The following is a 27196-nucleotide window of genomic DNA, read 5'->3' on the forward strand; positions in this document are numbered from 1 at the left end:
TAATTATCATATATAGTGTATTTATTTCATGTATACCATGTGTACATACTGTATGTGTGATGTATATATATCCCTCTGTTCATTATTTCCAGTTTGTCATGTGTGTGTATATATATATATGCACAGACTGTATGTATACATAGGTACACTGTGTGTTTATATATACACACAATTTGTGTATACATATGTACACTGTATGTATATATAGCAATATACTTTGTATGTACATCCTATATATATAATCTTTTGATTATGTTTAATCTATAATATATACTGAATATAATATACATATACACAGTATTTACTATACACATATATGATAAATTGGAGGTTATATATATATACATATATATACATATATTTATCTTGTTTGCACATATTTACTTGGATGTCTCTCTGAGAGCAGAGATTTTATTTCTTAAATTTTTACTCTTTGGTTTTCCTTTGCTAACTATGCCCAGCATTTAGCATAGTGTCTGGCAAGTGATATCTTAAGAAAGGTTTGTTGACTTGTCGACTTGAGATAAGGGCTCTAACTAGGACCATGTCCAAGGACATTGAACTCTAGAAGGTTCAGGTGATATTTATACTCCTTCACCATCTTCATTATCATCACTGACTACCCATGTGGTCTGGGAGCTTTCTAGCTCCCTCATCTGTCAAAAGAGGGAGCTATGTGGGGGCAGCTAGGTGGTGCAGTGGATAAAGCACTGGCCCTGGATTCGGGAGGACCTGAGTTCGAATCCGGCCTCAGACACTTGACACTTACTAGCTGTATGACCCTGGGCAAGTCACTTAACCCTCATTGCCCTGCGCAAAAAAAAAAAAGAGAGAGAGAGGGAGCTATACTAGGTAGTCTCTAATTCTAGGTAGGCGACCCTATGGTTTTAAGTCACACCACCCCCACTGAACCTCAGCTTCCTTATCTATAAAAGGAGCTGGATGGACTAGATCATCTCTGAGGTCCCTTCCAGGTAAATGGATGATCCACCTTGAAATAAAACTAAGTTCAGCAACTAGTTAGCAAGAAGACATGCTCCTTCAAAGGAACATTTCTTTTAAAGTTGGTTGGAGGCAATATTTCATTCTGTTTTTCTCAGGGACATTGTCGGGAAGTTCACACTGGGTGCCCAAAGTGCTTATTGTTGCTATGTTGAGCAATAATGTAAAATGCAATTAAAAGCTGAAATGCACACTGATTTTTTCACATGGGAAAGACAAGCATACAAATGCTGCCTTTTAATCCCCTTAATCGATACATCAATTCTTCCTGGAGCCCTGCTTTCATCCGTGCAGGTTTTCTCTTCACTGATGAAGATCACAGACCCTCTGTGACTTTGCAAATGGTATCTGGGAATTTTCACAGATGAAGAAAATCCTTGACCCTTCAGCCATCCCAGCAATGAGCCTCTCAGACCTTGGATGATAGCATAGAGGAAAGAGTGCTGGATATAGAGCCTAAGCTCAAGTCTCACCTGTGACACCCACTGCCACTAGCCCAAACACCTCAGTTTTCCTGATCTGTAAAATAGGGGCTAATAACAGCACCTACTTCACAGGGTTATTGTGTATGTGTAAAGTGTTCTGCATATCTTTTTTTTTTTTTTTAAGTGAGGCAATTGAGGTTAAGTGACTTGCCCAGGGTCACACAGCTGGTAAGTGTTAAGTGTCTGAGGCTGGATTTGAACTCAGGTACTCCTGAATCCAGGGCCGGTGCTCTATCCACTGCGCCACCTAGCTGCCCTATTCTGCATATCTTAAAGGGCTTTGTAAATGTTATATATTATCATGGTGATAGGGACTAGTCCTGTCATTTCCCTGGCATAAGGAACCCCCCAAGTGAAGAAATTCTTTCTACCAATGCACTTTGGCACTTTCTCTTCAACTTAGAGTCTCATGGAGAGTGACCTAGAACTTTGGTGTTTAGTTGTTTCAGTCGTGTCCAACTCTTTGTGGTCCCGCTTGGGGTTTTCTTGACAAAGATATTTGAATGATTTGCCTTTTTTCTAACTCATTTTACAGATGAGGAAACTGAGGCCAAAAGGGTGAAGTGACTTGTCCAGGGTCACACAACCAGTAAGTATCTGTTTTGTTTTTGGTGAGGCAATTGGGGTTAAGTGACTTGCCCAGGGTCACACAGCTAGTTAGTGTTAAGTGTCTGAGGCCGAATTTGAACTCAGGTCCTCCTGAATCCAGGGCCGGTGCTCTATTCACTGCGCCACCTAGCTGCCCCAACCAGTAAGTATCTGAAGTTGGATTTAAATTGACAAAGATGAGTCTTCCTGACTCCAGGCCCAGTGCTCTATTCATTGAGCCACTTAGTCACCCATTAAGGGAAGAGATTGGACTATATGGTCTCTGGGGTCTTGGATCTATGATCCTGTCTGTCCCTAGACCCATTCTTAGCAATAACTACCAGAGCTGGAGCATTGCTTGCATAGCTGTAGGTCACCTCCATGCCATATTGAGGCATCAGTTAAGGACTTTATTAACATCAAATAAAAATATCTACCAGATATTTCAACCAAATCATCCATGGAAAAATTCAATGAAAAAACGATGTCAAAAGAATGTGATTTTCTGGGGCAGCTAGGTGGCACAGTGGATAAAGCACTGGCCCTGAAGTCAGGAGGACCTGAGTTAAAATCCAGCCTCAGACACTTAACACTTACTAGCTGTGTGACCCTGGGCAAGTCACTTTACCCCAATTGCCTCACAAAAAAAGAATGATTTTCTACATCCGAGAAATTTTCTACTTCTATCCATTTGCTAGCTGTCTTGGGACATACATGAACTGTAAAAATGAAGGGGTCAACTAGATGGCTTCTGGGGTCCCTTATGGCTTTAAATCTTTGGTCCTATGACCTATGGGGTATTTATAATCCTAACCTGCATTGGCTTCTTCTGTATAAGGTTGATAGGGACTAGACATCTGATTTTTTTTTTTTTAGTAAAGGGAACTTCCAGATGAAGAAAATCTCCCATATGAGGAAAATTCCTTTATCAGTGCAGGTGGGCATCCTTCTTTTCAATGTATGATCTTTCATAGTTGCACAGCACACTAAGAAGTTACGTGACTTTCCCAGGGTCAAACATCTAGTCTCTGTCAGAGGTAGGATTTGAACCCATGTTTTCCTGGCTCTCTATTATTTATGTCCGCTTGCCTCATTTCTCATTATTCATTTCATCCCCACTGCTTGACTTTTAACAGAGGCCTTGGAAGAGCTGTAAAGATGACCTGATTGATCCTACTAAGAAAGCAATTCAGCTACTCTCAGTCCTCCCAGAAGGGAAGTAGAGGTTCCCCCTAGACGTGAAAGGGTCTTGCCATCTTGAAGGATGAATGGAAGCAAAAGGACACTATGGTAATGGTGAAATTCTGAATGATAGTGCTGCTCCGGCTATGAAGAGATAGTTCAATCAAGTGCAAGTAGGTGACAGGCCCCAGAGAGAGAGAGAAATCCTGACCAAACCCACAAGGCAAAATTAATCCTAGGAATGAGAAGGGAGGAGGTGATGGCCCCCTGTTGCCTGCCTCCTCTTCTTCTTCTTCTTCTTCTTCTTCTTCTTCTTCTTCTTCTTCTTCTTCTTCTTCTTCTTCTTCTTCTTCTTCTTCTTCTTCTTCTTCTTCGGTGAGGCAATTGGAGTCAAGTGACTTGCCCAGGGTCACACAGCTAGTAAGTGTTAAGTGTCTGAGGATGGATTTGAACTCAGGTCCTCCTGAATCCAGGGCCAGTGCTCTATCCACTGTGCCACCTAGCTGCCCCTGTTGCCCCTTCTTTATGTGTTGATCTTACTTCTAAATGTGTAGAAGAGAAACCTTAGAGGTGTAGCCAAATCAGGGCCTGTGAAGAAAGAGAGTCACAGAATTGTGGAATCTCAGGCCAGAAAGAACTTCCAAAGCCATTAAGTTCAACCACTCATTACCTGAACAAGAACCCTATTCCATGACATCTTTAACAATGGGTCATTCAGTTTTTGCTTAAAGACCCTAAGTGATGGCGAGCCTCCTAAGACAGTCCATTCTACTTTTGGATAGCTTCTCATATTTACAGTGAGCTGAGATCTGCCTGTCTGCAACTCTTCTCTACTGCTCATCTCTAGAGGCAGCCAGATCCTGGATAGGGTACTGGACTTGGAGTCAGGAAGTCCTAAGTTCAAATCCTTTCTCAAACACTTGCTAGCCCTGTATTGGTTAGTAAACCTCGCTCAGCCTCGGTTTCCTCATCTTTAAAATGGGAATGATAATAGTACCTACTTCCCAAGGTTGTCGTGAGGATCAAATGAGGTCATATCTGTAAAGTGCTTTGCAAACCACAAAGGACTATATCAATGCTAGAGCAATTATTATTATTACTGTGAGAAGCAAATGAGATAGCTTTCGCAAAACCCTTTGTAACCCTTAAAGTAGTATAGAAACCTAGCTATTATTATCCAAACATCCCAATAAGTAATTCTGCACAGTTTTGTCAAAATGCTTTTGAGAACATAGACTCAGCAGAGTCAGAGCTTCAAGGAAATCTAGTCCAATTTAGGACTTAGTCAGTCAACCATCACTTATTTATTAATGAGTTATGATGCACCAGGCATTGTGCTAAGTTCTGGTGATAGATACAAAGAAAGGCAAAAATATGATGCCTGCCTTTAAGGAGCTCATATTCTAATGGGGGAGACAACATACAAAACACTGGGCACATAACAACAACAAGAAGCAGCTAGCATTTATATAACACTTCAAGATTTGGAAAGCAATTTCTGTGCTATCACATCGGATCATCGTAAAAATGCTGTAGGGGCAGCTAGATGGTGCAGTGGATAGAGCACTGGCCCTGGAGTCAGGAGTACCTGAGTTCAAATGTGGCCTCAGACACTTAACACTTACTAGCTGTGTGACCCCGAGCAAGTCATTTAACCCTAATTGCCACACACACACACACACACAACCCCCAAAAATGCTATAGATGCTATTATTATCCCATTTTACAGATGAAAAAAAAAACAAAGAGAAAAAGTGACTGTCCTAGAGTCACATAGCTAAGTGCATATATGGGGCAGGATTTTGAACTCATGTCTTTGAGACTCCAAGTCCAGTGCTCCATCCACTGTACCATCTAGCTGTCCAACTAGACATATAAGATATATGGAGTAGATAGAAAGTAACCTCAGAGGAGAAGGCAGCAGCAGCTAGTGGGACAGGAAAATACCTCCTGAGGAATGTGGGATGGGAGATAGTTCTTAAAAAACGGGGAAACTGAATCACACAGAAGGGAAGTGATTTGCCCCAAGGTCATGCTGAGAGTAAATAGCAAAGCAACTAGAATCAATGGCATCCTTCAGGCAAAGGCTCAACTCAGACGTGTAAGGTCAAAGATATGGGGGACAGACAGATCCAGAATCTATCTCCAAATGTCTTCTTCATTCTTTGATGCACCAGAGATATTCAAAGTTGGCTAGATACCTGAGAGACAGGAAATGTGGGATATAACAGGTGACAGACTAACTTGAGCTCAAGGCGGGGTTCAGGGAAGGCTCTTGGTGTGGTAGAAATATTCCCAACTTACTTATCTTTAGTCTCCTGAGCTGAGTGTTGGGTCAGTTCAAAGCCATCACTGTCCTTGGTCCTGACTGCCCAGAGAGGACCACGCAGATATTGCTACCACTTACCATTCTTACAGTTATGGGGATGCCATGGGCACCTATGTGTTTCAGTTTCAACAATGCACAGTGGTTAAAGCACTGGCCCTGGATTCAGGAGTACCTGAGTTCAAATCCAGCCTCAGACACTTGACACTTACTAGCTGTGTGACCCTGGGCAAGTCACTTAACCCCTATTGCCCTGCCAAAAAACAAAAACAAAAAAAAGAAACAAAATAAAACCCCAACAATGACTAAAGAGGGCTTCCCATGCAGCCAAAGTGCTGCTCATTGGCAGTTGTCCTTGTTCCCATGTTCCTGTGTGAAATGATACCAGAATGGTAATGTATGCCAAGGACTCATTCTTTTGCTACCAGCTGCCTTGGAATTATTGTGAAAATCGAAACAGAAACACTGCACTAGAAAGTGAACCAGCTCTCAGGAAGTGAATCAGCAAGCCTTCCGAATTATCATGCACAAGGGCCAACAGATGACTTGAGAGTGTGCTCAAAACCTTTGAGGGTAGCTCAGCCAAGGCTGCACCAAGAAAGGGCTATAAGGCTAGAAAAGAGGGGTCTATTGGTGTGGTTCCAAACTTAAGGGGCCATGTGTTATTACCCAGCATTCCTATTAGCAAAGGCAAGTTGGAAGAGATAATTAGTTTCTCAGGTTTTAATTGAATAAGTTAGGCAATCAGTTAACGAGACCCTTTGACTGCTAATCCATCCATTTACTGCTAAGTTTATTTGATCTTCTTCTCTTTCTATAGCAGAAAATGTGAGAAATGTATAAACCATTTTGGAGAACTGTAGAATCACATAATGGGTTAGAGGTGGTCAGGACCTCATAGCATTTCAAATATGACCCATTCCTGTTTTTGTATGTTACTTTTTAAAATATTTTATTTTGGGGGGAAATATGTTTAACACGATTGTAGATGTATAACATACATCACATTGCTTACTGTCTTGAAGAGGAAGAGGGAAGGGAGATAGGGAGAACAAGTTGAACTCAAAATCTTACAAAAATGAATATTAAAAATATCTTTACATATAATTGGAAAAATAAAATACTGTTAAGTGAAAAAATATTTTGTTTTTCATAATTACATATGAAAATAATTTTAACCTTCATTTAAAAAAATTTTTGAGTTCCAAATTCTCTTCCTCCCTTCTCACTTAAAAGGCAAGTAATTGCATATAGGTTATACATATGTAGTCATATAAAACATATTTCCATATTCGTGTTGTAAAAGAAAACACAAACAAAAAGAAAAACAAAGAAAATTTAAAAGCATTTTTCTTCGATCTATATGCGGACTCCATCAGTTCTCTGGAGGTGGATAGCATTTTTCATCATAAGTCCTTTGGAATTAGCTTGGATCACTATATTCCTGAGAATAGCTAAGTCATTCACAGCTGATCATATATAGTATTGCTATTATTGTGTACACTCTTCTCCTAGTACTGCTCACTTCACTTTGCATCAGTTCATGTCTTTCCAGATTTTTCTGAGAGCATCCTGCTCATTATTTTACATAGTACTGGGTAATTTAAAATTCTAAATGTGGGTTCTAATCTGTTCTCCCAGTGTTGGGGGAAACTGGCTAAAATCACTGATAAAACGAGTTTAGGTTTTTAAGGGTTTATTGAAAGATAGAGAAAGATTGAGAACAGAATTCCTACAGCCTGGCAATTCTATCTTGCCTCAATTCCCTGTGAAGTCTTCTGGAGTCTTTCTCTCCTCCGCCATGGTGAAGTCAGGAACCCAAAGAGGGAGAACTCCTCCCCCAGTGTCCGCTTCCTACTTCCTGTCTCCTCCCAGAAATGGGAGGCTCCTCAAGTTGATTGGCCGGTAGCCTTGATAGACAGCACCCATGAGCAAACATCACTTCCTGGCACTAAGGAAAAGTCAGATGGCCTTGCCCTCAGAGGCATTCTCCTCATGGTGGAGCTTTCCTATAGTAAGTCTCCAGTAGGTGGTGTCATTCCAATCATTACAGTGACGCCACCTGCTGGAGATTTACTATAGGAAAGCTCCACCAGTACAATAACATTCCAATCTAACCCATTCCTGAGCCAAGAAAAACAAATTTAATCCCTTGATCACATGGTATCTCCTCAAATAATAGGCAATATCTTTAATGTTCCTTTTCCCCCCTCAATGTTTCTCTTATCTGGTCAAAATATCTCATTCCTTTCACTGATTCATATGGTATGAGTTTAACTTTCTCTATCAATGAAGTGGTCCTTTTATGGATACTGTCTCCTTATTAGTGTTAAGGGCTAAAATTCTAGCTAGTCTGTCTAAAATATCTAATGAGTGGTCGCCAATAAATTATAAGCTTTAGCAAGAGTTAGACTTTTAGGCATTTATTAAGGAGAATAAGAATTTGGTAAAGAGAGAAGGAAAGGCCTAGATTCCTATCTATTAAAGGGAGAGCACATTTCTAGCTCCGCTCTCCACCAGAGTCCCCAGGAAAGAGCGCGAGACCGAGCACCAGTCTTTTCCTTCTTCCTCCCACTAGCCCGCGTCACTTCCTGATGCCAAAGAAAAGACTCCTGGTCTTGCCCTCAAAGACCTTCGTTTCATGGGCGGAACTCTTCTACAGTAAGTCTCCAGCAGGCGGCATCATTCCAATCGTTACAGTAGTAACCTTTCTAAAACGTTATGTCTACAAATGAATGTGATGTCCCAGATGAGGCCATCCACTTTTGGTTGAAAAAATTCCAATTTTCTTAGTCTGGGCACAGATGTGATCAGTATGGTGGTGATTAGGAATGGCATAAATAGAAAACATCACCAACTTTTCACCCCAGGACCACTGGCTATTTTCATTGTTCTACTGTTTCTATGCAACAACTAAATGGAGGACTCAGAAGCATATTTTCCCCCAAATTTGGGAGATGTTACACAGATGTTTGATCTGACCTTCTGTGGAAAAAAATCAGCTCTGTAGGTTAAGAAAGAACTGGCTGAGGAAACCCCGATAGGCTAATTCTATTGAATTCCCCTAGGAATTCCACTAGGAAACTAGTGGTTCCCATACTGTGATGACAGAGTTCTAGTGAGCCATGGAATTATTGCATGGTGGCTAGGTGGTGCAGTGTATAGAACACTGGGCACAGAGTCAGGAAGACCTAAGTTCAAATCTTGCCTCAGACATTTACCATGTGTGATTCTGGACAAATCACTCAACCACTGTCTGCCTCAGCTTTCCTCAAGTGTAAAATGGGAATAATAGCAACTACCTCCCAGGGTTGTTGTGAAGATCAAATGAGATAATATTTGTAAAGTGCTTAGCATAGTGCCTGGAATATAATAAATGCTTAATAAGTGCTTATTTCCTTCCTTCCCTGAATCCATTGTAACTTAGAGTCACAGCTAGTATGTCAAAAGTTGTACTTGAACCTATTCTTTCTTTGAGAGGCGATGGGGGTTAAGTGACTTGCCCTGGGTCACACAGCTAGTAAGTGTTAAGTGTCTGAGGCTGGCTTTGAACTCGGGTCCTCCTTAATCCAGGGCTGGTGTTTTATCCACTGTGCCACCTTAGCTGTCCCACTTGAACCTATTCTAACTGGCTTTTGAGGTCAAGTCTTTGTCCATTACACAGCACTCCCATTCCAAGTTTAAATATTTTTAATTTATGAATTCTGAATCCATAAACAAGTAAACATACTTTTTGCAGGCTGAGTAAAGAGCATGTCTTACACATATGTGAGTATTACTACTTTTTCAAAGTTAATAGGTGCTTGAGATAGTATGGTGCATATCAGGTGATAACTTGAAGTCAGGAAGACCTGAATTCAAATCTAGCCTTTGACACTACTTGAGTAACCATAGGCAAATGAGTTAATGACTCCAAAACTTAGGAAACTCAAGATTTATCATGTTACAGAAACCTTGGAGGTGGTGGGGAGTAGAGTTCCCACACTGTTTTATTTACCCATGTAGATTCTATTGTTATTATTGATAAGTTCATTTAAAAGCATCAAGAAACTCTCTAAGACCATAAGATGCAAAGTAGGTATACTTGTGCATTGATAGAGGCAGCATCCTCTATCAATGAGGGCAGGGAGGTCCCCTTTTTGTTTTTGCAAATCTGACTGGTGATTTCATTGTTCTGGGGAATGCCAGATGAGAACGATACTTCTACCAATCCAGATCTACAACTGTTTTGCCTTTTGTAAGCATCAATGACACTGCTCTCTCCAAAGTCATCAATGATCTCTTGATTGCCCAGTCTAATGGCCTTTTCCTAATCTTCATCCTTCTTGACCTCTCTTCCCCCTTCTTCTCCTTGATACTTTCTTCTGTTCTCTCCTGGCTCTCCTCATTTTCCTTTGACAGCTCTTCAATCTCCTCTGTTGGCTTTTCATCTGGGTCATCCACACTCATCATGGCTGTCCCTCAAGGCTCTATCCTGGCTGGGTTCTCTTCTTTTTTCCCCTCTATATTATTTGACCGATCTCATCAACTCATGTGGATTCAACTATCTTCTCTATGTAGGTGATTCTTGGATCTATTTATCGAACCCCAACCTGTCTCTTGAACCCTACTTTCCTATCATCAAGAGCATATTAGGGGCAGCTAGGTGGCACAGTGGATAGAGCACCGGCCCTGGAGTCAGGAGGACCTGAGTTCAAATCCGGCCTCAGACACGTAACACTTACTAGCTGTGTGACCTTGGGCAAGTCACTTAACCCCAATTGCCTCACTAAAAAAAAAAAAAGAGCATATTAGACATCTTCAACTGGATGTCCTGAAGATTTCTTAAACTCCATATGTACAAAAGCAAACTCATTATTTTCTCCCCTCTTCTCTTCCTGATTTCCCTATTACTATCAAGGGTACCACCATCTTCCATCATCCAGACTTAAAACCTAGGTGTTATCCTTGACTTGGTCTCTCTTACTCCTCAAATCCAATCTGTTCCCAAGTCATATCAATTTACATTTGTAACACATCTCAAATATGCATCCTTTCCTTCTCTGATACTTCTACTTTACTGGTGCAGGCCCTCATCACCTCATGCCTAGACTGTTGCAATAGTCTGCTGGTTGATCTTCCCGAATCAAATCTCTCCCCACTCAGTCCATCCTCTACTCGGCTGCCAAAGTGCAGGTATGACCATGTCACCCCATACTCAGTAGACTCCACTGACTCCCTATTGCCTCTAAGATCAAATATCAAATCTTATGTTTGGCATTTAAAGTCCTTGATAACCTGCTGATCTTTCTTGTCTTCTTATACCATAATCCTCCCCATGTACTCAGTGATCCAATGGCAGAGACATTCCATCTTCCAAGGCACAGAGTCCTTTCACTTGCTGTCCCTCATGTCTTGGAATTCTCTCCTTCCTTGCCCCGGTCTTCAAATCTCAGCTAAAAATCCACTTTCTTCAATAAGCATTTATTGGACTTTCTTAAATCCAGTGCCTTCCCTCTGTTGATTATCTCCAATTTATCCTGTATATTTATTTGCATGTAGTTCTTTTCATGTTATTTCCCATGCTGGACTGTGAACTTGTTGAGAGCAGGGACTGTCTTTTGCCTTTCTTTCTATTCCCATCACTTAGCGCAATGTCCGGTCCAAAGTAGGGGCATAATAAATGCATGTTGGCTGACTAGAAGTCTTCTAAACCTTCTAAATCTGCTTTCTTAACATTTAGAAGGAATTGTGTGGTGTGGGAATTAAGGGAGAGTCAGAAAAGGCTTCTTGCAGAAGCTTAGACTTCATCATGTACTTGAAGGTATTCAAGGAAGCCAAGCGGTAGAAATGAGGATGGAGAGAATTCCAGGCATGGGGGACAGCCAGTGAAAAGTCTCTGGGCCAGGAGATGGAGTGTCTTGTGTGAGCAAAAGCAAGGAAGTCGGTGTTACTGGATCTCAGAGTACATAGTAGGGTGAGCAAGATGTAAAAAGACTGGAATGGCAAGAAATAGTTCCTGTTGCCCCTAGAAAATTACATTTGGTTAAAAACCTTCTTATCAGAGAAACCTATGAAGAATTATATGAACCAATGCAGAGTGAAGTGAGCAGAACCAAAACAATTTCTATAATGATGACATTGTAAAAACAACTTTGAAAGACTTAACTGAGCAATGTGATGACCAAGCACAATTTCAGAGAACTCATAATGAAGCATGCTACCCACCTCCCAAAAGCGAGGTTGTGGATTCAAGATGAAGAATGAAACATAAATTTTTGGAGAAGGACAATGTGGGGCTTTTTGTTGTTGTTATTATTCCTGATGGTGTATATTTGTTGTTAGGATTTTGTTTTTATTTTTTGCTTCAACTGAAGTCAGGTGGTAGGGAGAGGAAATAACTACTTATTAATTGAAATTAAAAAAAAATAGAAGTAAAAAAGGTAACAACCTTCATAGAATCCATCTTCATCCATGTCACCATATACATAGAGGTATTTTCCTGCTGTGAGGGGGAGTTCGGCTTCCGGGTTTTCATTTGGTCCATCAAAGGGGTTGTAACTAGAATAAAGAAAATTTATAACAAATCAATGCAGAATTTGATCCCAACTTCCCCTTTTTAGGGTCACGCCTTTCCTTCACTTGATAAATGAATCATAGCCTGATATGGCAGAATTATGGGATTTATAAGTGGAAAGGAACCTGATTAAGTCCTTCTTAATCTTAATACCTTCCCTCTGAGCCAACTCCCAATATATCCTGTATATATCCTGTTTGTACATCCTTTTTTGTTTGTTTTTTACATATTGTTTCCCCCAGGTGGATTGTAAGTTCCTCAAGAACGGGGACTATCTTTTGCCTTTCTCTTTATCCCCAGCATTTAGCACAGTACCTAGCACATAGTAGGCACTCAGTAAGTCCTAATTGCCTGTCTGATTCAGAGGAAATCATGGCCAGCCTCTACCTGAACAAGAATCCCTTCTTATAACACAATTGACAAGTGATCATCTAGCCTTTAGTGGAAGACCTTCATTGAGGGGGAACTTACCATCTCCTCCATTAGATTGTAAGCTCCTTGAGGGCAGGGGCTATCTCTTGCCTCCCTTTGTATCCCTGGTGCTTATGTGCCTAGCACACAGCAGATGCTTAATAAATGTTTGTTGATTGAATGATTGTTTGATCTCAAGGAAGCCCGTTCTCCTTTTAGATAGTTCTAATTGTTAGTAAGTCTTTCCTCATATCAAGACTAAATTTGTCACTTTATGAAACAGTTCCACCTACTGCTCTTAACCTTATAGGACCAAATGAAATAAACTATTTGATCTCTTCAATATAACATCCCATTAGATATTTATTTGAATACAACTCTCAGGCCCGTATAAGTCTTCTTTAGGATCAATACTCCCAATTCTTTCCTCATGTGGTATGGCTGAAAGTTCTTTCAAAATCCTTTCTCCTCAAGACCTCCCTCAGTTTTAAGATGAGCACAGTGCCCAACATGTGCTTGGGGCAGAGCAAAAGGGGGAACTATCACCTCCTAATTCCTCGATATTCTTCTTCTCTGAACACAACCTAAAATCACATTAGCTTTTAGGTTTCCACATCTCACTGGTGACTCACATTGAAAATGTAATCCACTAAGATCCCTAGATCTTTTTCAGAGAAAATTCTAACCACATTTTCCCCATCTTATTATACCTGGGAATTTAATTTTTTGAACCCAAGTGTAAGACCTTATATTTACTCCTATTACATTTCATCTTACTGAGCTTGGTATAGTGTTTTTGCCTGTTGAGGTCTTTTTGATGCCTGGCTGTGTGGTCAAGTGTGTTAGCTAGCCTTCCTAGCTCTGTGCTCTCTGAGAAATTCTCTTCACTGAGTCTTGAACTCTTTGTATCTGATAATGGCTGTGTGACATTGAAATCCTCTGAAATGTGTGTGCCAGCTCACATTCCTGGTGCCTATATACAGGTTTTCTTGCATTCCTGGAATCCTTCAAGGCCTGGTTCAAGTATCAACTCCTCTCACTATCCCACTGACTTTCAACAAAAATACCCTTCCCTGGCCACCATTACTCCCTTAAACCTTCTGGTTATTAGATTACCTATTATCTAATGTCCCTATTGGATTGTGAGCTCCTTGAGATCAAGGACTCTCTTGCTTTTGTCTTTGTATACTTAGAGCTCAGCACATTGTCTGGTACTTAGCACTGAATAAATGCTTTCTCTCTGTCTCTGTCTCTCCTCTCTCTCTTCTATCTCTGTGTGTTTCTCTATGTCTTTCATCTATTTACAAAAAAACAACAATAAAAAAAAAACCCTTGACCTTTAAGTTCATATTAGTTAGGGATAGAGAGGAGAAAATGGCAACAACAGCCAAGTTGGGAACTTAAAGTGGCAATGTTCTGCCACTGAACTCTGCATTCTTAAAAACAGAAATCAGTCAGATGCAGGGGAGCGGGGGAGCAGAAGTGCTGTTGCCAGAGAGGAAGCCTGATGGGTACAGGGCCTGGCGGAAGCAGTCTCTCACTCCTCGGAGGTTGAACACTTACCAGGTCCCATCTGTAAGCTGTGACCACTGTCTGGAAAGAGTCAAAAAAAGGGCAAGAAATCGGAGCTGACCCCAAATCCCATTCCTAGCAGCTCATCTGGAAATAAGTGTCAGCCCCTAGGACCACAGACCTAGAACCAGAGGGGATCTTTGAAGTCATCTCCACCAATCCTGTCACCTTCTACGTGAAGCCTTCCCTGACTCCCCAGAGTTGCTGGCCTTGGTTAGTGCAAAAAATGAATTCCATGCAGTGGTTGCATGGATTCAAATTGATACTATTTGAAGTTATAATTATGTAAAATATGGTCATTGGCTCCAACCCAAAGGAAAATATACGGTGGGGATTTGAATAATGTGCCCACCTCAGGAGAGTCTTATTTACACTACTGGGCATGAGGATGTAACTTATATTTATGTATTGGTTTCATATAGATGTATTGTCAACTATGACATGTTGTCGACCCCAAAAGAATGTAAAGACTTTCTTTTTCTCTGGATCAAATGAGATAATATTTGTAAAGCACTTTAGCACATTGCCTGGCACCTAGTAGGTGCTATATATGCATATATGTGCATGTACATATATGTGTATATATGCATGTATGTGTATATATTATGTATGGATATTCATTCATTCATTTGTCTATTTATTCTCTTCCCTTCTCTGCCCCCTCCATTTTTCTTTCTAGGACCTATCCTGGCACATATTAGGCACTTAACAAATACTTGTTGATTGAGTTTACAGATGAAGAAACTGAGGCCCAGAGAGATTGAACAACTTGCCCAAGGTCACGAGGGTAGCATACAAGGAAAGATTCAAATCTGAGCCCTCTGACTCCAGAGTCAGTGTTCTTTTCACATTATCATGCTTCTTCCCTTCAGATTTTTCACAGATTTCCTGTTTAAAGGCTGGTATTCCCTTTCTAAGCCAAACCATTTTTCCAGGTAGCATCTTGCTGAGCTTTCTGAGTTTAAGCAGATGTGCAAAATCTCTTCCCCAGCCCAGTCCTGTGGGGTGCATTTCATGTGGCATCCACATTTGTTTTTCTACATTAGTTGGGGGAGAGGAGGCAAGAAAACAATCATAAAAACCTCACTGATGAAATATCGACAACAGTGAAGCAACCTTAAATGGGAGACAGCTCCTGAGTACAGTGTTTGGTTATCTGCAGTGACTTGGTAATTAAAGTTTAATAAATAAATTAATGGGGTAATTGTATTTTATTTTTACTTGGTTTCCTGCTGGCTGGGGAAGCAACTGACAAGCCTAGAAGCCTTTAGCACCTGCTCCTAAAATGGTCTCTTCCCTCTCTGGGGGGAAGTGAAGTTAATTCGAGCCTGGTAGGGGGCTGTGTGTTTCCCTGAGTTTCCATGTTTTGTGTTCCTGCTCTGCTGTGTCAGGCCCATTAGTGGGAAATGGGACAGGTTGAGCTGGCTCAGTGTATGCTGGAGGACACAAAGATTTGTGATAATGTTCCCTCAATGTATCAACTCAGCACCTGCCTTTCACCCTTGAGCATCCCTACATAGCTGGGCTGCAAACATGTCTGGATGGTTGCTGTGTCTCTTTGTGGCAGGGCCAGGCACTATCTCCTCTTGGAGAAGAGGCAAGAAGGCCCCCTGAGCTGTTTGTTGGTCCCTCCCCTGATGTTAAGCCTCAGATAGTGAAGACTCAGCAAGTAGGTCAAATCACCCAGCTACCCTGTCTTTGTGGAATCGTGAAATGTCACTTTGGAAGGAAACTTTAGCAATCATCTCATCAATCCCCCTCATTTTAATCATCATTCAACAAGTATTTATTAAGCACTTCCTATATGTTAGATTTCCCATGGATAACCTGAGTTAGATTAATGCTTCAGAAAAACTGAAGAGCGCAGGATCTGGGATCTGAGTATCTGGTTTTGTGTCACCTTGGCTGAGTAATGCAATTTTCCTAGACTTTACCAGTTCCCCAGACCATAAAATGAGGGTGCTGGGCTAGATGATGAAGTTCCCTTTGAGCTCCAAATCTACTCAGCTCTTTGTATCAGGCTGAAGAAACAACAATGATGGGGAAGGGAGAGGGGAGGAGAAAAATTGATGGTTTTTACCTGTAGCGGGCAACGCACAGATGAACTTTCCCCGAGTATTTCTGCTTTGAGGTATTGGAATTCCGTTCATTATCCATCTATTAAAAACACAATGAATTCTTGGGTTGTTGATATATATGAGAGCTCACTGTTACAAACCCATGAGGGTTCCCATTCCTGACCCCATACTTTGTCCACTTATACCAGTGAAATGACCCAAAACGTTGAAGCATTTTTCATATGCTTTTGATATTTTAATAATCTTTAAATTTGTTTGTTAGGGGTCCAGAAGATGCCTTCTATATCTTAGCTGAAAATCATGAACATTGACACATAAAAGCTGACTACAGCCTTCAGTATTCTCAAGCTAATAGCCATTTCAAGACTGGGAGCTTCCCAGAGGGCAATGGGACATTTGCCTGGTCCCTTGAGAGGCATGGCTGCATTTTGAGACTTTTTTTCATTTATGTTTTTTTTTACTGATGGTTTTTTTCTTATATCACCATAGTAACCCATGTAACCTTCCCTCTCCCCCTCCCCAAGAGCCATTGTATATGATTTGTTTGTTTAAGAGAGGGGGAAAATCAATACATTGTGAAAGTCCAAAAATATATTCAATGTATAATACCTGTAGACCTCCCACTTCCACCAAGGGATAGGTTGGAGGTGTCTTCTCATATCTCTTCATTCAAGTTTCCCTTGATCTTTATAATTTTGTTCCACTTATTTTCTATGATGGTGTGTAGTTCTTTCTATTTACATTGTAGTTACTGACTCTGGGGCTTTTGGGGGGTTTGGGAGAAAGTGGCAAGAGCTATATCATTAAACTTTGCAACATTTCCTTGTATTTGTGTATTCAATTGGTGGATATTGTCCAACTGACACCACCACAACAATATCTTCCTTCCCACCTCCCTGCTAAGAGTCCCAGTGTTTTCAGATGAAGGCCACTAACTGGTTCCTAATTCAGCATAAAGACACTACCCCAGCAGTCCAGAAACTCCTGTCAGTCATATTATCAGAAATAATACCAGCAATGTTACACTCATCATGATAAAAGTCTGAGAGTCTAGTTAAAGGTTAAAATATATAAACAAAAAAACTCTGGAGCCATGATTTCATCCCAGTGTGGAAACTTCCTTCATAATTGTAAATTGGCAAATTGTTCATAATGAAAGAGTATCTTGAAGACACTGGACAGATCCCAGAATCAATGTGTCACAGGCAACAGTTAAACCTGACTCTAAAACCAACCAAAATCCATACTTGCTTCCATAGTTCTTCTTGGTCTACTTAGCATTTTTAAAAATGGGTAGAGGGGAAAGTTTGGGATGAGCACAACAGAGTAAATAATTTTAAATTAAATATTTTGGGCAATTATTAGAAGGAATATGACAAATACAAAATGCTCCAAGCTAGTTACAGAATACTGAAATATGAAGTCCCTATTTTTCGACCTGGAAAAATTCAAAGTCTATGGGCTATAGAAGAACCAAGGGATGTATACTCATTCATTCACCTTTGAGACCAGCCACTTTACCATGCTTAGAAGTATGGGAAGACTTACATGGTTATCAGGGCTGGAGTCTCCTGAGTGCCAGGGGCTAAGAATCCCCTTGGGGTGGGAGATGTTTCTGCTGCTCTCTGTGTAAGAAGTTGGCTAACTGATTTCATAAGTTACTTATTGTGAAGACAGGACAAAGGAGTCATTGGACTATAGGGATGGGCCAAGCTGAGGAGCAGAGCTTTCATCTCTCACATGTGCATCAACAACTTCTTAGCACTCAGTCTGGGGATCATCTATATTATCACACACAGAGCCACTGAGAAGGGACCTACCTCATCATGGATTTTAAGGTCTTTCTGGTGAAGTGGTGGTCTTCCCAGACAAAGTCCTCAAAGCCTCTTGAAGTACCTATACCCATGACATACCTTAAACTCTCCCAACTAGCCTCCTAGCCCTTTGTCAATGACCTTGGCCTTGAGGCTTCAAGGATACTTTCCAAACATGAACCCTAAACTTCCAAAGTGTCTTCATTGATAAAGTGAGCCTGCCACTTCCACTAATATTTAATAGACAAACAGAATAAACATGGGACATCAAGATGATGGAAGGAAAGGCTGGAAGATATAATTGATCTTTTTGTAGACTCTTTCCTCACAGAACCAGGAACTTTGAAGGGGCTCTTCTGAGAAGGGCATAGGTATTAGGGAACAACTACCTGTGGAGTGGTGTGAAAGGCAACCTATGTCAGGATGGGGTCTATTGGAGGAAAGGAAGAGTGAAAGGGGGAGAGAGCAAGAAGGGAGAGAGGGATGGAAAGGAGAGAAGGAAGAGAAAGGGAAAGGAAAGGAGGGAAGGAGGGAGGAAAGCAAGAACGATATTATAGAACCACAAAATTCAGGAGTGATCATCCCATAAACAAAAGGAAACCCTACCATAATAGGAAAGAAAGGAAAGAAGGAAGGAAGGTAGGAAAGAAGGAAGGAAGGAAGGAAGGAAGGAAGGAAGGAAGGAAGGAAGGAAGGAAGGAAGGAAGGAAAGAAGAGATGGGGAAGGTAAGGAAATAGGATGAAAAGAGAAGAGGAAAGAAAAAAGGGAGAAATGAAAGGAAAAGAGTGATAGGGATGCATGTTTGGAGAGGAGAAAGGAAAGAAGGGAAAGAGGAAAGTAAGGAGAAAAAGAAGGAAAGGAGGGAGAGAAGGAAATTGGGTGGAAGAGAGAGAACAGGGAGAAAACAAGGGGGGAAAAGGGAAATGAGGCAATGGAAGAATGAAGGAATAATAAGAGAGTAAAGGAAGGGAGGGAGTGAGGGAAAAGAAGGAAGGGGAAGGAAAGGAGGAAAGGGCAGAGTAGGTAGAAAAGAAAAACTAGAAAAGGAAGAAAAAAAGAAAAAAGGGAAGACAAGGGAAGGGAAGGGGAAGAAGATCCCTCCTTCTTGAATGTAGTGGTATAATAATATCGAAACCAGCAAATCCAGCAATCCCCTGGCACAGTCATAATGGGACTCACGTCTGATTCAAATCTGCATCCTGGGCCGCCAGATCTTGACCTGGATAGAAAAGTAGGTTTGACAGACAGTGGTTCAGGTTTGTCACTGGAGAGTGGTCGGGGTCGAATAAATTCAGCAATCACAGAATGACTTCCAGAAGTACTGTCCTGACCTGGCCATGAAAATAAAATAAAAAATAGAAAGAAATACAATAAAATTGGAAACACATATTTACACACACACACACACACACAGAGGCCAGTGAGACAGGCATGTGAACATGGACATTAATGACAGCAGACCAATTTTGTTGGGCTGAGTAGAGGAGTGGGAAAGCTGCATCTTAGTGGTTGCTATGACCTTCTCTCTACCTCAAAAATTAATTTCACTTCATTGAGTAATTATCAAGTGCCTTCTATGTACAAAGCACTATATTTGTGAGGCAGGAAGAGTGAGGAGAACCTTGGGGAGGCCTAAGGTGACCTGGGAAAAGAAGCTCTTGTTAAGCAGAAATAGTTCACCATGGTACCTTGGGTTTGGCATTCCAACTCCCCTAGCTTCCCTTTCTCCATCTGTAAAATGGGGGTAATAATCCTACCCACCTCTCAGGGTTGTTAGGAAGATCAAATGAGATGACACATTTCAAATGCTTCGCAATATTGGCTATTAATTACAATAAAAAAATCAGGCTCAATCCCCACTAGAGCCTGCCAGGAGTCCTCCTCCTGAAGGCAGCACAGTATAGTATAAATCAGACTTGGCTGGTTCTGGAGACAAAGAGGATGGATTAGAATCCTTCCTCTGATGTTTGCTACTTCTATAATCTTGGGCAAGGGATTTTATTCCCTTACTTAATTTTCCTCATCTACAAAATAGATACGTAATTGTGAGTTTAAGGTCCCTTTCAGCTCTAAGTCTTTGAAGCTATGGTAAGAATTATTAATCCCCTGGGTGGGAGAATTCCTCTGAGGGGACCTGGTATTTCCCTGGGATGGGGAGCTTTTTATCATTTCCTCTTAGTGAAGGACTAAGTGACTTTCTGGGTCCTGGGTAAGAGACAATTGAGATGTTGTTCTATTGTATGAGGGAGTTAGGGGTGGGGTGGAGAAATGTGGATTTATTGGGATACCCTCTCCTTACAATCTCTGAGAAACTGGAAGCTTCCCAAGGGAAAGGAGTGTGGCCTCTACAGCATCTAGCATAGTGCTTACTACTCATGTGAAACATACCATGGAGTGACTCTTATTTTTATCTACCTATCTATCTATCTACCTACCTACTTATCTATCTACCTACCTACTTATCTATCTACCCATCTATCTATTATCTATCTATCTATCTATTATCTATCTACCTATCCATCCATCTATCTATCTATCATCTATCTATCTATCGATCAATCTATCATCTATAACCATCCATCCATCCATCCATCCATCCATCCATCCATCCATCCATCCATCCATCCATCCATCCATCCATCTATAGATATCCTCTCCTCAATGACCTGAACCCAGGTCTTCCAGCCTCTGAGTCCAGTTCTCTATCTCCTATGTTATAATGCCTCTTACAGGGCACTCAGAAGGATATGATGAGATAAAGTATACAATGAACCTTGCAAATCTTAAAATACTATGTGACTATCAGAGATTACAAGTTGTTTTTTAACAGATAAGGAAACTGAGGTTCATAGAGGTTAAGTGCTTGGCACAGAGGCTGGATTTGAACCCAGGGCCTTGATTCCACACACAGTTCCCCCCCCCCCTCCTCCATGGATCTTATGGGATTCTGTCCTTTGATTAAACAGGTTAAACTACTTCCCAAGGCAGAAAAGCAGTGAGCCTGCACAGGAAGTGCTGTTTGTGAATGTCTGTGTGGGCAGAGCTCAGACCCTGCTGGGTTTCCCAACAGGGAGCCCTGTACAATCATAAGACCTTGAGAACTGGCCCATCTCTCAGAGAGGATATTTTGGGAGATCTGCTTTGAGAAACTGTTATTGAAAATCTACGGATTTCAATATTTCTTTGACCACCCAGAGGGATGGTATTTCTGGACTCTGCTGAACATTTTTTAACTTTTTAAAGGGGCTCCAAAGCAGCTGTTGCAAAGGACTCATTTATTTGTCCCTGCCAAAATGTTGATAAATCAGAAGTGTACCAGGGTATGGCATCCTTCCAAGAAGTCCAGGGGCCTGATATAAATCACCATCAGGTCCTCCTCCCACAAAACGAAATGACAGAGAAATTCATTGGTCTGCAAATACTACCTACTTCATGTTGAAATACTTGGAAAAGCAAATGGAACCTGGCATCTGAAGAATTGGAAAGGAGGCAGCTTGGGACAATAGAAAGAGCACTGGCTTTCTAGTCAGAGTACCTGCATTCAAATCCTGCTTCTTATGGTTACTAACTTTGGAAAGTCACTTAATTTCCTGGGCCTAGTTTTTTTTTTTTTCCATTCATTAGATTGTAAACTCCTTGAGGGCAGGGATTAACTTTTGCTTCTTTTTGCATCTCCAGCACTTAGCACAGTGCCTGGCACTTAGTAGGCATTTAATAAATGTTTATCAATTGATCTGTAAAATGATGCCCTTTAAGGTCCCTTCTAGCTCTGGATCCATTTACCTCCATTGGACCCATTTACCTTCATCCTACCACTCTGACCTCCATCATGACTGTGAAGCCAGTGAAGCTTTTTATATATCCCCTACCCCTTCCTTCCCCATAGGCATCCACTGCTGAGCCCAAGTCCTTCCTACTACAGAGGAAAACATTTACAAAGCTCATTCACACTGACCCAGAGAAACTGAATAAGTGGGTACTCCCTACTCCTCTCAGCAGTGTTTGCATTTTAAAAGTGGAGTGGGGGGGGGCAGCTATGTGGTGCAGTGGATAAAGCACTGGCCCTAGATTCAGGAGGACCCGAGTTCAACTCCAGCCTCAAGACACTTGACACTTACTAGCTGTGTGACCCTGGGCAAGTCACTTAATCCTCATTGCCGCCCCTCCCCCCCACAAAAAAGTTCTAAAATAAAAAAGGAAGGAAAATAAACATGGGAAAATAAACAAAAAAGTGGAGTCTTAAAGAAAGCAGTGCTGAATCCAAGGGAATTTGCAACTAACAGGAACACCTTGGACAGCAGTGAGAGACATATTTTAACTTGGAGGACTTCCTGGTGCTTCTCCAATTGACCAATCAATTGGTCAACAGGCACAGAGGCAAGGCAGAGGCAATGGACAGAACACTGACTCTGAAGTCAGAAGTTGTTTCTCATTTTCTAGCTCTTTGACCTTGGGCAGGTTACTTAACCACACTTGGTCTTAGTCTGTGCATCTGTAAGATGAGGGGGTCAGGCCAGGTGGCCTCTAAGGTCCCTTTTAACTCTACATCTATGATCTTAGGATCTATAAAGCACCTACTATGTGCTAGGTACTGATGACACATATATAAAACTGCAACAGTCCCTGTCTTCATGAAGCTTACATTCTATTATGTAATATATATGTATAATACATGTATGTGTGTATATGTAGAAATATGAACATATATGTATATGTATATTCCACATACACATATATGTGTAATATGTGTATATATACACATACTACACACACACACACACACACACATATATATATGTAGAAAGAAGAGAGAAAGAGGGGCAGGGGGAGAGAGGGAGAGACAGAGAGAAAGAGACAGAGAGAGAGAGAGTGTACCAGGAAGGGAGCTTTGATTTAGAATCAGGACTTGTGGCCAGCCCTTCCCTGCTATAAATCATTGGTTTCAAACTCCAATAGAAACAGATCCTTGAATACTGCATACTGAGTTAGGAAACCACAAATTAACATCTATGTTGTATTATATCTTTTATTTATTTTGTTAAACATTTCCCAATCACATTTTTAATCTGGTTTGTGGGGCAAGCAGGAGCTTTGCTGGCCACTGGTGTCCAGAGAGCATCAAATTGGACACCTCTGCTGAAAGCCACACCCAACGGGTCCCTGGGTAAAACACCTCACTGAGTCACTGAATCTCAGAACCTAAGAGGATCTCAGAGGCTGTCTAGTCCAAGTAATCACGAAATCTCTGTTCAAAGACCTCAAATGATGGAGATTCCCCACCTTCCTCATCATCCCATGGCATCTATTTCTCTTTGTGTGTCCCTCTGTTACTCTCAATCCACCCTTCACAGATTTAGATTTGAAGCTAGAGGGGACCAGAAGTCATCTGTTCCAATCCCTTCATTAGCTCACATAAGTTAACATGGATAAAGTGCTTTGCAAACATTAAAGTGTTGAGTGATTATTATTATTATTATTAATTTACAAATAAATAAACATACTCATAGGGATGAAGTGACTTGCCCAATATCACACAGCCAGTAAATATAGATTCAGGATCTGAAATCTATTCTCCTCTTTCCATATCTAGCACCTTTCCTCTAGGTATCTACCACCCTGCCCCTAGCCATGGTCACCATTCCTTAAACGTTCTCTAGCTTATATTGATAATTTCCCCAGCAAAATAATGTGCCCCAAACCGTATGCAATAGCCCAGATGTGGGTCTGACAAAGGAAGAGTAACATGTGAACTACTGCCCCTTTCATTCTGAAAGCAAAACCTTCTTAATGTGACCTATGATCTCATTCATGTTTTTGACCGCGACTTAACACTGTTGACTAAAACTGAGTCTGCAGTCCAACCCAGATCTTTTACAAATGAACTGTTGTTATCTAACTGTACACCTCCTCTCTGTGGTGCTTAGGAAATTGATTGTTTGAACCCAAGCATAAGACTTTACATTTTAACTGTTAAATGTAATCTTACTTGACTAGGCCCCCTATTCCTATTAAATATCAGCCCTAAAGAACCTATGGATGAGACTGGAATGTGGTGATGATATATGTGAGTGCCTTGGAAAGACAGAACATATAAACACATACAGTGGCTGCAATGCCACCACCATCGCCACTACTCTTATTGTTGCTGCTGCCACCCTTAAGAGCAACATGATACAGCAGATGGAGAGTTGGACCTAGGAGATAAAGTTCTGACTTGAACACATACTTTCTGGGTGACTGGGGTTAATCTCAATGTCCCAGGTAATTTCCTAAATTCCTAAAATGCATAAGTGATGCTAATCTGACTTGGATAATTGCTATGACCTCCTGGTCAGCCTACCTACCTCAAGTCATCCTCTGTGAGTGGCAGCCAAATGGATATCCCTAAACTCTGGGTCTGACCATCTTACTTCCTTGCTCAAAAGGGTTACCCAGATGGCTCCATAGTGTCTTTTGGATACCATACAAACTTATTAGGCATTTAAAGTCCTTCACAATCTGGCTCTGTCCTAGCTTGGCAGGCTTATTACATCTCACTAGGTGTCTCCATTTCAGCCAAACTGGCTCGCTTGTTACTCCTAGGCATGGAATCTTTCTTCCAACTGTGTGGCCCTGTATACTCTCTCTCCCATACCTACAATACACTCCCTGCTCCCCTGTTTTTAATAACCCCAGCTTCCCTCAGTGCTTAGTTTACGTGCCACCTCCTACTCAAAGCCTTTCCTGTTTCCCTCAGCTTGCAGTCCCCCACTTATCATTGCTTTGTTACTTACTTTGTACATATCTTATATTTTTAATATATGTTCATGCTGTTTTCCCTAAAAGACTGCAAGTCCCACGGGAGTAGGGACTATTTTTTGTCACCTCTGCACCCTCTGACCCCTAGGACCTTGTTCTTGTTGAGTTATTTTTTAGTCATATCTGACCCTTTGTGACCCTATTTGGGGTTTCCTTGGTAAAGATACTGGCATGGTTTGCCATTTCCTTCTCCAGCTCATTTTACAGACGAGGAACTGAGGCCAATAAAGTTGAGTGACTTGCCCAGGGTCACACAGCTAGTAAGTGCCTGAGGCCAGATTTTAACTCAGGAAAATTAATCTTCCGGAGTCTAGGCCCAGCCACCTAGCTGCCCCCACATAGGGCCTTAGAGGTCATCTAGTGCAGAGGTATCAAACATGTGTTCTACAAGTGGGCCTCTTGCAACTCACAACACTCCCAACTATAGAACCAGATTAAAATTAAAATTGGGAAACAGTTAACAAAACAAATAAAAATACAAGAAGACATAAATAATGTTAATGTGTGCTTTTCTAAACCAACATGCAGTCCCTGGGATTCTTGTGTGTGGCTTAGTGGCCCCCATTTCTGCCTGTGCCACTGATCTGGACCAATCCTTTCATTTTTCAGACCAGGAAAACTGAGACCCAGAGAGGTAAAACCACTTGCGCAGGTTCACACAGGAAGAAAAGATACAATTCAAACTCTGGTCCTCTGATGCCAAACCAAGAGTTCTTCCCATTGCTCCAGAAATTTAACCCATGCATTCCTTCCACATCAAAGAAGTCAATGTAGTAACATTCTCCCTCCTGCTTAATTGAGTTGATTTTAATTCTTTCTTTTCTTTTTTTTAAATTAATTTTTTTACTTTACTTTACTTTACTTTTTTTCATTGTTTCTTTTTTTGTTGGTGGGGCAATCAGGGTTAAGTGACTTGCCCAGGGTCACACAGCTAGTAAGTGTCAAGTTGTCTGAGGTCGGATTTGAATTCAGGTCCTCCTGAATCCAGGGCCAGTAGTGCTTTATCCACTGTGCCACCTAGCTGCCCCTTCTTTTCTTTTTTTTTAAGGGTTCTTTTTTTTTTTTTTAAGTGAGGCAATTGGGATTAAGTGACTTGCCCAGGGTCACACAGCTAGTAAGTGTTAAGTGTCTGAGGCCGGATTTGAACCCAGGTACTCCTGACTCCAGGGCCAGTGCTTTATCCACTGCGCCACCTAGCTGCCCCACCTTCTTTTCTTTTTAATATCACAAACTACCCAGTTGATTTGAGGGCATGTTTCTTACTGCTTGCCTCTAGCACCAAGATTATGATTCCTAGGGCATCACATTAGGAGGACCCCCTATCTAGTCTATGAAGGGGGAGTAGTGATCCCCCTCCCCAAGAAGAAACCAAGGAAGATCTGAGCCTACATCTATCCTACTTTCTCTGCCTGGACTGGGAAAAAGCTAAAGACTGCATTTGGTACATTATAGGATCATAGATTTAGAACCAGAAGGGACCCTAGATGACACTGGATCTAATCCCCTCACCCCCATTTTACAGATGAGAAAAGTGTGCACAATAGTATATTTTCAGTTTTATGTATAATCATGTCTTTTACTATACTATGTTATGGAAATGCTTGTTTTGTTCCACAAATTACATTTTAAAAAGAAAATAAAAAATTTTAAAGTGTGCACAAAGAAAGTAGGTGAATTATTCAAGACCTCATAATTAGACAATGTTCAAGGCAGGACTTGAAATCAGATCTTTCTGGCTACTGGTCTATTCCATTAGACACTTTAGCATGTCCTCTCTCTGTCTATTTTTGTTCCAAAGATTAGGCTTTAACACTTAACTTTTCTAGATTAGAAAAGCATCAGCTTCTAAAGGTGGTGAAATCTGGGGACCATAGTCTTGCTCCATTTAACTTTGTGTGCATCACAGGTCCCAGACTACTCTGACTATTGCCCAGACCCACAGAGTTCTTCCCTCTCATCCCTCGAGGGAGGAATAGACTGGTTTCCCTTAATAAACTCTGTGATGTTTTTGCTTGTGATCAGGCTCCAACTTCACACAGCAAACGTTAAGCTCGGTTGTCATCACCATGGTGTTTTCCAAGCAGAAATTTCATGGCTAAGATAGAAATTCGTCACCATTTTCCTAAGCACTGGGTTGTGGTTTTCTTTTTGCAAAGTTAAAGTAGCTCTTGCACCTTTTGTGGTGATTGTCATCATTGGTGAACGACGGCAATGCCCTCACGTATGAATTCCTAAGAGAAGCAGCTATGATTTCATTCCTCCCCCAACACAGATGGCCACGAGGATTCTTAGTACAGTGGCATCAAACTCAAATGAGGCCACGAAACCAGACATAAGGATTCCTGTGGGCTGCATGTTGACTCAGAAAACCACATATTAGCAT

General features: G+C 41.2%; 1 protein-coding gene across 13 annotated transcripts in view; it reads right to left on the minus strand.

The window, feature by feature from the left end:
- RIMBP2 (RIMS binding protein 2) overlaps window positions 1-27196 on the minus strand; it is a 522092-nt gene that overhangs the window by 78151 nt on the left and 416745 nt on the right. For all 13 annotated transcript variants that reach the window (XM_043966745.1, XM_043966763.1, XM_043966824.1 and 10 more), the window contains 3 exons: window positions 19195-19346; window positions 16203-16279; window positions 12014-12123 (listed from right to left, as the gene is read on the minus strand). In XM_043966745.1, coding sequence (XP_043822680.1) covers window positions 12014-12123; window positions 16203-16279; window positions 19195-19346 — 339 coding nt within the window. The remainder of the gene's footprint in view (window positions 1-12013; window positions 12124-16202; window positions 16280-19194; window positions 19347-27196) is intronic.

Source organism: Dromiciops gliroides, chromosome 1 (genome assembly GCF_019393635.1).
Source record: "Dromiciops gliroides isolate mDroGli1 chromosome 1, mDroGli1.pri, whole genome shotgun sequence".
Taxonomy (NCBI): domain Eukaryota; kingdom Metazoa; phylum Chordata; class Mammalia; order Microbiotheria; family Microbiotheriidae; genus Dromiciops; species Dromiciops gliroides.